We start from the raw sequence: 11565 nt of genomic DNA, 5'->3' as shown, positions 1-11565 counted from the left end.
CCTTGCTGGGATCAAGACTGGAGATGAAAGATGTTTTTCAACATGAGGGCTGTACTTCTCTGATGACATTTTTGACTAGTCTCTCATCGACAATGAGTCGACGGATTAGTAAGAGTGAAACGTTTTAAGACGACTGATCTACTTGTTCGTAAAACTCTAAGCATGTATAACTTTTTTTTTGTGTGAAGTAGTAGACTTAACTCTGGAATGTGATCGGACGGTACGATGGAAAGAGTTGAGTGGTTTAAGCTGCTGGCGAAGCACCGCAACTTCGTCTCTTCACATTTGTGTTATGAGTGAGTAGCTTTGAACGCACGATCGTACATCATAAATTCTCACAAATGATACTGGCTTATACGAACGAGAAAAGCGTGGGATTGTCAACTACCCTGCTCATTGTCGTCGTTATACTGTTGTACATATTATTTTCCACTTAATTTAATTTAACCCTGTGACACAGCCTGTGCATATTCAACTAAAAAAATTTAGAATGCAGATAACAAAATCAATTATTGATTCAAACTCATTACATTACTCCAATCCTCAAAACAGTTTCCGTATTTAAAACACTTGTGTCAAGTGAAGTATGAAAGGCAAATATTATGCAATAACACGACTGATTCCAACCGAGTGATAATTTTGTCCGAGTGATTCTTTATCCGATTACGCAGAGCCTGTAAAAATTGTACCGAAAGAATTTTGTAGATCGAAAACTAAGACAATCATGACATCCAGATGCCGGAACCAACTCTATTCTCTCAGGTACAATGAATAATGTATCGTTTCAATATTCACCATTACAAATATACACAATATGAAAAATTTTAGTCTAGCAGGCACGTGTTGCGTTGTAAACATTGACAGCGCGTGGTTTACACAATGGCATAAAATGCCTGAATGAATGTTATTTTCAATGTAATTTTAGAAAAATACTTTTTTTCCTAACGTTACGTAATATTTGAACAGCGCCATGCAGCATTGGGTACACAATCACTGATGTATAACAAAATGCGTTTATACCAAATCCGCGTTTTCAGCTGTTAATACAAACTTCGAATTAGTTATGTAAAATACAGACAGACGGATATTTTTAGATGAAGTATAACAAACGATGGAAAAAATGTATTGAAAAAAGGTCATCAAATGTCAAACGAACACATTGCATATATCTCACAAAGTTCATTACAAATTTTATGATAATTTGAGTTGTATGTTAAGTATTCGAATCCGAATTCGACACTAAAGTTTCCTTTAACTATGAATAAAAAAAAATATATTTATTACTTTTATGTTGACAAATGAGCGCAATTAAATAGTTGGATTCCTCAAAAATAGAAGTTGATTCCATGTGCAGTTGATATCACTTTTATCAAAAAATTTCGCTTAACACATTCATACGTATATCTAGTCGGCGTTGAATTGGTGAAATCAGAAAAAGATTGGGATTTTTCATCTGTAGATACCGATTATTATATTGAATATACTGACTTGATATTCAAAATGGCAGATTTCCGAAACATGACATGCACTCGGCTTCAATATTACTTAAATCAGGAATTGAAATTGAAGTCAACTATCGAAAATATTGCAGAGAAACTTTCAAATATTAATAAATTGAATATTTGATTGATTTTGTATCATGCAGTATGCCGGGTGCTTTACGATATTAATTTTTTTAACTAATTTTGTCTATAAATTTCGACATTTTTCGATAAATTCCGTGAAAATATGCGGGTAAACATATTGACTTCAACTTAATAGTCATTAAATTTTGCTGACTACTTGTGAAATTCTGAGCAACTTATTTTACGCTAGGTAATCGAACGATATTGAGCAGCTCGAAATGTGTTGTGCGCAGTCAAGCTAATGGCAATCTTTGATGTAATTTGAGAAAACAAATTCTAACCAACGTCACTTTTGCCAGCTATGTAAACAAGAATACTTGCTCCTCTTTGTACGAGATTTTATATATTTGAGCACCGCACTGGCTACCCATTCTGTGCGTAGCTGGCTTCGAGTTTAATTTGGGATACGGTTGGAACACCAAAGATGTGTTTCAACGGGAAAACTTTGCTGCTACTCGCAACTTTAACAATCTCTACACCAGCGTTCAGTACAATTATTGGTAAGAGAAGAACGAGTACAAGAGTTCATTTGAGACTCAAATTAACAATTTGACCTAGTATAAGAATTTACCTCACTGTAGAACCGCGGCGCCATGAAAGCATATTAAAATGTTCTTTGAATACTGGCAGAATTAGCTACAAGCTACAATCGTACTTCACCATGGGATGACCTGATCGAACTAGGTGTGGCAAATTACACGGAAACAGATTGTATCCGGACATGCGTTGCTGATGAAGCACCACGAGTTTGTCTTTACACATTCGTTTTGGAGATGTACGCGGCAATGGGAACGTGAGTAACTTCACTGGCTTTCACTCACGTATACAAGATATTCTGCTCACTCGCAATAGATGGGATCAATTTCTTCATTAATTCTACGTCCGAATGCAGAGCTTGCGGAGATTGTGCCGACGGTGTTATGGCGGACTGTTTCCAACCACAGTGCATCCCAACCGATTCGTTCCAGCGAGAAGTGATGTCCGTCAACCGCCAGTTCCCGGGACCCCCGATCAATGTCTGTAAAAACGACCTGATCGTAGTCAACGTGGAAAACCAGATGGCGGGTACAGGATCCACGCTTCACTGGCATGGAATGCTGCAGAAGAACAGTCCTTGGATGGACGGAGTTCCTTACGTGACTCAGTGTCCGATCGGAGGAACGACTTTTAGATACGCATTTCCAGTCGAGGTCAGTACCAAGCTTCGTACTTATTTTGCCATCAACTTGTGAAGATGACAACAGTCGACTGATTTGTAAATCTTGATATCCCCAGGAATCTGGCACTTTTATGTGGCACTCTCACACTGGATTGCATAGACCCAACGGACAGTACGGTGCGTTAGTTGTTCGGGAACCGCGTTCTGAGGAGCCCTGGAGCGAAGATCTCTACGACCACGATCTGCCGGAGCACACGATCGTGTTGTCCGATTGGATGCACGACACCTCGGAGATGTACTTCCCAGGTCTACCTTCCAGGAAGCCAGGCACAGCACCAACCACTATTCTGATCAACGGTTTGGGTTGGTACTTGTACGGCGACGGAAGCGACGATTCCATCAACGCGTCGTTACCCGTGTCAACTTTTCACGTGCAGGAAAATTCACGTTACAGGTTTGCAACAGACTGCGCTATCCGCCAACTATTCGTTTCCCAGTCACCGTGTCAAATATAGTCGGCTTCTTTGTTTAGGTTCCGAGTTATCAACGCGAACAGCCAAGTTTGCAGTTACGTTTTCCAAATCCAGGATCACAACATGACTCTGATCGCCACCGATGGACAGCCGATTAAGCCGGTCGTCGTCGACTCTCTGGTAAGCTACGCCGGCGAAAGATACGACTTTGTCATCGAAACCAAGAATGCCTCGTCTGAAGGAAGCGCTTTCTGGATACACGTTCGCGGCCTTGGGTTGTGCGCAACTAATTACATGGACCAATATGCCGTTTTGTCTTACAACACTATCGTCACAGAACTAGGTAAGGGACTGATCGAGGAATCTCTTCTTTGTTTTATCCGCAATTCATGTATCAACGATTCCCATTATCTCACCGTAATCTGGCACTCAGCACGAGGCACTCTTAGAGTTGATTTCTGCAAGCTGGTATTATACTTAAGAATTATTTGACAGTACTAGAAGGAATTATTTTACTCTTTGCTCATAGTAGTGGGTTTGACTTTTAATTCGTAGGAATTATTCCAACGGCAACTCGACCGACTATAGCCGATCCGCTGACAATGTCGGTTGTCTTCAATTATCCTAACACAACCTGTGGTGAGAGTTCGGAATACCTTTGCGTCACGGATCTTAGGACTCTCGAAGACGCCACAACCACAGATAATTCGAGCATTTGGACGGCAGAGCCGGACGTCCGTATGTTCCTGCCATTTGGTTTTCACTATTTTGATGCCGAGACGTTCCACATACAGGGAGATTATAAAGGATATCAAAGTGAGAACTCTGAAATTGACGTTCATAGCTCTATCAAATGATTGACCGGTGACTATGCAGCAAAATCTAATAAAAAATCGAATTTTCCAGATAACAAAGGAAGTAGTATTCGAGCGGGCACAATGAACAACTTGTCCTTTGCGTTTCCCTCGGAGCCGCTTATTTTCTTCGACAGTCCCAGCGATGTCGATTACTGCAATGTCGATAATTTACCAACTGATTGCCAGACCTCCGATAATACTACAGCTAGCTCGTCGTACTGTGCATGTACAGACGTCGTAGTTTTGAAGGAAGGCGACATCGTTCAACTGATTCTGATTGACCAATCTGGCGGTGAGCTTAAATTCCCACGAAATAAATAACGATACCAAGCTGTAAAGCATTGTCTGGTGGGTGGGATCACAGTGTATCGTCACCGACTTTATTGACTGTTCACATTTAACACTTTTATTTGAGTATAGTCACAAGAAATACTTGAACCATTCCATCATTCTTTCGTGAAATGGTTTCCACAAACGCTTCATGTCTCGAATAGATTTTTCAAGTCACTGAAAAGTTGGATGGTCTGCATATTGAATGGACAATTTCACAGCTCAACCGTGAACAGACTTGTGGAAAAGTTTTAGGGGTTGTGATATTGCTCTGAAATCACTATGAAATGAAAGATCGATTATATTTCAGAGACCGACGACAGTCATCCGTTCCACTTGCACGGCTTCGACTTCTACGTGTTGTATACGAGCAACAGTTCGAGCAACGAGTACGGATACACAGTCGCTGAAGTGACAGAACTGGTCGCTTCAAACCTTACCAGCTCATGGAGTGATACGAATATTCCGCCGACAAAGGACACCATCAACGTTCCAACTGCCGGATTTGCCATCATACAATTTAAAGCCAACAATCCTGGAAAGTGGTTTTTCCATTGTCACTATGAGTGGCATGCGGCCACTGGTATGGGTATGGCTTTCTGGGTTGAAGGAGACATGCCTCCTAAACCTCCAGGCTTTCCGACCTGCGGCAATTTCGATCCGTTGAGTTAGGCTGATGTGAGGACGTCACAGGCTGAATAAAACGCACTACTGTATGCCAGTTGTCAATAATTATCCAAAACATGTGAATAAAAATTCAAATACCCTCTACCTATTGAGTTTCTTTCCAAGTTTAGGAATTGGTTTTTATGTAGGAGTACTCTAATTTTTTTACAATGTGTTCTCGTATTCCAACACCCTTCCTTATTGAGCTGACTCTTATCAAGTATAACTGCGATTTCATAGGGTACCTGAGTTAGTGTCTGCGATGAAAATGAAGAAGAGTTCACTACATTTGCAGCTTTGCAATTCCGGAACCACTGAGATTATTGTATTAGCAGAATTTCTAGTCTAAAAAAGAAGCAGTCCGTATTCTTGTCCTTTAAAATTCATATGAAATATACAATATTGTCCTCGTGGTATGATATGTCGAAATTGACAGGTACGAGTACACGAGACCGTCCGAGCGATAGATCCTTAGCTAGCACGAGCCGTCTTGCAGGTGAGTATGCGATACTCAGTGCGGTTTAGCTCACGGCGCATAATCGCAGATGTGAAACTTGTTATCTACTGATCGGAATGCCTGTCGTACAAGAGAAATCCCACTGTTGTTAAGCGTCGTATAAATAATATGATCTTTTGCAGACTTCGATGAGTGATATACTGGTCCAGGACTTTGGCGCTTAAAATGGGATTAAAATTAAGCCCATAATTTTATAATCAGCATCAGTGTACTCGCAGTAAGTATAGATAAGCATTGATATCTGTATATATTAACAATACACGCCACTTATTCAGTGTGTTACTGCGTCTTACTTACGTTGCTCTCTGGAACCGAGGTCCAGAGATAGAAGATGACTTCGTACGGCAAGGCGTCTTTGCTCTTACTCGCAGCTTTAACCATCTTCGCACCGGTTCTAGGAACAATTGTCGGTGAGAGAAGGAATTCAAGGTTTTCTAAATAAAGTTTTTTATTTCATGCTCAAAGGAATAATATTAACAAGTCATTATTGTCTTGCCAGTAGAACCGTGACTAGATACGTGAATATAACACAGGTTTTTTCGAAAACTCACAGAATTACCTGACCATTACAACCGGGCATCACCATGGAAGGACTTAGCTAAGCTCGGTATTGGAAATCTCACGGAAACGGATTGTCTTCGACCATGCATTGCAGGGAAACCACAGCGAGTCTGCCTTTACACATTTGTTCTAGAATACTACGCGGCAATGGGAACGTGAGTAACCTTACAATAGCGACACGTGATTGCTGTACGCAAATTTGAGTTCACTTGTTTCCATCAAGGAGTTATATTTTTTCTCCGAAGAATTGTGATTCAAGACAATAGCGATAATGAACGAGTCATTTCTTGTACGACTGCAGAGCCTGCGGGAATTGTTCCGATGGTGTTCTGGAGGACTGTTACCTACCCCAGTGCATCCCAGCCGATGGTGTTGAAAAAGGAGTGATGGCCATCAACCGCCAAATACCCGGGCCTCCGATTAACGTCTGCAAAAATGACCTCATCGTAGTCAACGTGGAGAACAAAATGTCCGGTACGGGGTCGACAATGCATTGGCACGGGATTCTGCACAGGCACAGTCAGTGGATGGACGGAGTTCCCTATCTGACTCAGTGTCCGATCGGAGGATCGAGTTTTAGATACGCATTCCCAGCCGATGTCAGTGCAATTATACTTCACCCGTCTTTTTTCTCATGGTCATGACGGAGTGAATTCTAAACTGCGTCCTCGATTTCATTCTTCACAGGACGTTGGCACGTACTTCTACCACTCTCACACTGGGCTGCACAGAACCAACGGGCAATACGGTGTGCTGACTATCCGTGAACCACGTTCCGAGGAACCCTGGCCGAAAGATCTCTACGAGTTTGACCTACCGGTGCATACGATATTTCTTGCCGATTGGATGCATGAAACCGCGGAGATGTTCTTCCCCGGTCTGCCCAACCGAAAGCCAGGAATTGCACCAACTACCATATTGGTTAACGGTTTTGGATGGTACCTCAATGGAACTACGAGCGAAGATTCTGTCAACTCGTCCTTTCCTTTGGCAACTTTTCACGTCAACAGGAATTCAAGTTACAGGTTTGCAGCCGGTTGTTCGAACCTCAAACTTTGTTCTAAACGACTGTGTCCAATAATCGTTATCGTCATAGGTTCCGGGTTATCAACGGTGCAAGCCAAATCTGTGGATTCCAATTCCAAATACAGGACCATAATTTAACCCTCATCGCCACTGACGGATCCCCGATCAAGCCAATCACCGTCGATGCCTTTGTCAGCTATCCTGGTGAAAGATATGATTTTGTGATCAACACGAATAACATTTCGCTTGATAGCGATGCGTTCTGGATCTATATCACCGGCCTAGGAGCATGCGAGAACATGGAAATCGATCAGTACGCCGTCCTGTCCTACGGCACAAATGGCACAGATTTAGGTCTTGACTTGCTTCGTGATATGTCATTCAGCTGATTTCCTAGTACTTCATAAGTAGTTGCGAATTTCTTTCGCGGATGAGATCGTGCTTGGGTGTAGAAATTTGATTCCCTCAAGTAAGAATACTCTACGACCGTGCTCTTTGCTCATCCAACGTTTTCATATTACAGGGATTATTCCAACCGTAACTCGACCAACGGTAACCGACCCTCTAAACTTCACGAGGGTCTTAAATTATCCGAGCACAACATGTGGCGAAAGTCCGGAGTATCTTTGTGTCACTGATCTACGGCTGGCCGGATACGAGAAGGACAAAGATACCAAAAAAGTCTTGACGGCGAAACCAGACGTTCAACTGGTCGTCCCATTTAATTTCCGTTATTTTGATGTTGACACCTTTCACCAAGAGGGAAATTATCTAGCATATGAGAGTGAGATGCTGCAAATTGTTTGTCCGACATTTATTTCCGAATTGAGGAATACCTTAGCGTGATTTGACACATTCAATTGTTCCAGACCTTGACGGAACCAGCATTCGAGCGGGCATGATGAGCAACATATCCTTCACGTTTCCTTCCAGCCCAATAATTTTCAAGCAGAGACCTGATAAAACACTCTGTAACGCGGACAATTTACCAACTGAATGCCTCAAGAACAAAAACAACACGGATGGTACTTATTGCCAGTGTACCAACGTCGTGGTTTTGCGACAAAACGACATCGTCGAACTGACTTTGGTTGACGCAGCAGACGGTGAGTTCCAGGATTTCAAAACTAACGCAATTCTAATTTGCACACCTCTTTCAATAACGCATCGATTTTGGCCAACACTAATCACTAACCTTAAGTCTTGTTGATTGCCTTTTAGAGTCTGGAATCGATCATCCGTTCCATTTGCACGGTTACGGCTTCTACGTGGTACGCATGGGCTCAAACTATACAAGTGAAGAGATAACACCCGTGAATCAGGGCAGCTTTTATGTTCCTCCAATGAAGGACACGGTCAGTGTACCCTCCGGAGGATTCGTTACCGTTCGATTTAGAGCCGATAATCCTGGAATTTGGTTGATACACTGTCATTTCGAATGGCACCTGGCCACTGGCATGGGAATGGCTTTCTGGGTCGAAGGAGATCTTCCAGCTCCTCCCCCAGGCTTTCCGACCTGTGGCGATTTCGATCCGTTGAGTTGAGCTGATGTTAATCAAGTCATTGTATGACGAGTGAAAGCAACTCTGCAATGTCTAATTCCAACCATCAATATTTGACATATACCATATGAATTTTAGAATAAGATACCTTTTTGTAATTTGTTCCAATAGATTTGCACTTTGTAAACCTTAATTCGAAGTTCTTGTGCTTCTTGAGTTTCGCTGTAATTTTTGAAAGATTATTTGCAACGTAATCTGACTGTTAAAATCTGTGGATCAGATCCAAACACCGAAATAGAAAGGAATAAAATGTTGGACGAAGGGTAACAGTTGAAATTGGCAAATGTCAATTCAGGTGGTTTTGCATTAACTTTTCAAGTTGCCAAATACGTTTGTAGGAAAAGATAGAAAGAATGAAAAAAATAAATTAAACATCGTATAAGAAATCTGAGTATTCTGTAAGGAAGAAAAAGTGCAGTATGCATTTCTTGAAGCAGAATATAAAAAATATTATATGAGATAAACGAATCGATTATGAATCATTATATGAAATGAAGTAAGTGTAACCAGTGGAAAGCAGTAAAGGTGAATGAGTATTGTTGAAGAATAATGTTTTGAAATCAATCGAACTGGCATAAGATTGGTGTTTTATTTTTGCTCGGAAAGTAAAAAGTCTGAATGATATTGGTGCGAATGAACTTCTCCTTAAATTAGTATTAGTTCAGGTAATTACTTGTGACAACTTAGTTTTGAGTCGACGCTTCAACACGGGTGCTTTCTTACGGTACCTCCATCGGAATACATACTATGCACTGTGTGAATGTATTCATTTCTTTCCGAAAGTTATGGAGAGAATAGTTGTTACTCAAGCTTAAGAGTATAGTTAAAGTTTCAGCTTGCGTACAAGCGCAATACACTTCTGCGGGTTACAATGCAATATGTATCATATTGTATTATTACTGTATGTTACCTGTACTGAAATAAACAGATGATTGAATTATACGATATTTATTTCGCATTTTGCCAGCTGTTGGTCCAACGAAGTTTAAAATGCCTTTTTTAAAATACTATTTTGCTGGAGAACTCGCGAAATGAGTAAGCCTGACCCGTTTGGATTTTTCGTCAGAATGTCGACGATTTGAAATAATGCTGTCATGAATTGACAATTGCACTATATCGATGTCACATTTCGGAAGTAATCAATAGCACAGTCCGAATACACTGCAAGAATGGGATCAAGAGTTACAGGCGAAGAACGAAAGACTTCATTTTGTCATTTCTGTGCTGCTGGTGTTTTCCTCGTATCTTTGCTGCTGTTGCTTCTACGATCTTTTTGGAGCATGTTCTGCGTTCTTGGGGATCCATTTAATCTATATAGCGTCATATTAAAATGTTCTGAGAATGAAGCTTATTTGCCAAAAAAAAAGTAAATCTAACCCCTTTCTTTTTTGAGCGACAAAATTCGCGACTTCGGAGTGTGCTGAAATGAATTCTTTGTGGCACTATTTGGACGGAGAATTCCGAGAGAAATCGATTGGGCGCAGTCCGAATACGGTGCGAGCAGCGGATCAAAAGTTACAGCAAGAAAACGAAACCTGTGTTCTTGACATTTTTCGGCTGGTGCTCTTTTCGTCGTAATTTCTCTCCTGTTGATCTCACGCTTTTTTCGTTGCGTTTTCTGGGTTCCTGATGGTCCAATTGGTCATGAAAGGGTCATACAAATCGAATCTGAGACCTGAAATTTTTTGACCGAAAAAAAAGTAAGGCTAACCCCTTTGTATTTTTGGCGAAAATTTTCGCGATTTTGAAAAGTGCTGGAATCAATTCTTTCAGGCACTATTCCGACGTAATTTTGCGAGAGAAATCGATTGGGCGCAGTCCCAATACGCTGCGATACACGCATCGAAAGTTACAGCCAAAAAACGAAAACCTGAATTTTCGACATTTTTCAGCATGTGGATTTTTCTTCTCAATTTCTCTCCTGTTGATCCCACGCTCTTTTCGCTGCGTTTTCTGAGTTCCTTGGGGTCCAATTAGTCGGGACAGAGTCATACGAATCAATTCTGAGACGAAAAATTTTTTGGTGAAAAAAAAGGAAGGTTAACCCCTTTGTATTTTTGGCGAAAATTTTCGCGATTTTGAGTAGTGCTGGAATCAATTCTTTCAGGCACTATTCCGACGTAATTTTGCGAGAGAAATCGATTGGGCGCAGTCCCAATACGCTGCGATCAACGCATCGAAAGTGACAGTCAAAAAACGAAAACATGAATTTTCGACATTTTCCAGCAGGTGAATTTTTCTTCTCAATTTCTCTCCTGTTGATCCCACGCTCGTTTCGCTGCGTTTTCTGAGTTCCTTGGGGTCCAATTAGTCGGGACAGAGTCATACGAATCAATTCTGAGACGAAAAATTTTTTGGTAAAAAAAAAGGAAGGTTAACCCCTTTGTATTTTTGGCGAAAATTTTCGCGATTTTGAAGAGTGCTGGAATCAATTTTTTCAGGCACTTTTCCGACGTAATTATGCGAGAGAAATCGATTGGGCGCAGTCACAATACGCTGCGATCAACGCATCGAAAGTTACAGCCAAAAAACGAAAACCTGAATTTTCGACATTTTTCAGCAGGTGGATTTTTCTTCTCAATTTCTCTCCTGTTGATCCCACGCTCTTTTCGCTGCGTTTTCTGAGTTCCTTGGGGTCCAATTGGTCGGGACAGAGTCATACGAATCAATTCTGAGACGAAAAATTTTTTGGTAAAAAAAAAGGAAGGTTAACCCCTTTGTATTTTTGGCGAAAATTTTCGCGATTTTGAAAAGTGCTGGAATCGATTCTTTCAGGCACTATTCCGACG

General features: G+C 41.2%; 2 protein-coding genes across 2 annotated transcripts; both read left to right on the top strand.

Moving 5' to 3' along the window:
- Positions 1–1989: 1989 nt before the first annotated feature.
- LOC124224999 (uncharacterized) lies at positions 1990–5215 on the top strand. The gene is made up of 8 exons (XM_046637353.2): positions 1990–2125; positions 2256–2418; positions 2518–2815; positions 2901–3238; positions 3317–3600; positions 3813–4073; positions 4164–4406; positions 4755–5215. Exons 1-8 carry the CDS (start codon positions 2050–2052, stop codon positions 5114–5116), a joined length of 2025 nt encoding a protein of 674 aa, XP_046493309.1. The 5' UTR covers positions 1990–2049; the 3' UTR covers positions 5117–5215.
- A 686-nt stretch (positions 5216–5901) lies between these two features.
- On the top strand, positions 5902–8909 carry LOC124225000 (uncharacterized). Its single transcript, XM_046637354.2, has 8 exons — positions 5902–6037; positions 6181–6343; positions 6490–6787; positions 6876–7213; positions 7285–7568; positions 7738–7998; positions 8084–8320; positions 8436–8909. Exons 1-8 carry the CDS (start codon positions 5959–5961, stop codon positions 8756–8758), a joined length of 1983 nt encoding a protein of 660 aa, XP_046493310.1. The 5' UTR covers positions 5902–5958; the 3' UTR covers positions 8759–8909.
- Positions 8910–11565: the final 2656 nt, after the last annotated feature.

This window comes from Neodiprion pinetum, chromosome 1 (genome assembly GCF_021155775.2).
Source record: "Neodiprion pinetum isolate iyNeoPine1 chromosome 1, iyNeoPine1.2, whole genome shotgun sequence".
NCBI classification, from domain to species: Eukaryota; Metazoa; Arthropoda; class Insecta; order Hymenoptera; family Diprionidae; genus Neodiprion; species Neodiprion pinetum.
The sequence above is the reverse complement of the archived record's forward strand: the minus strand, read 5'-3'. Positions and strand labels throughout refer to the sequence as shown.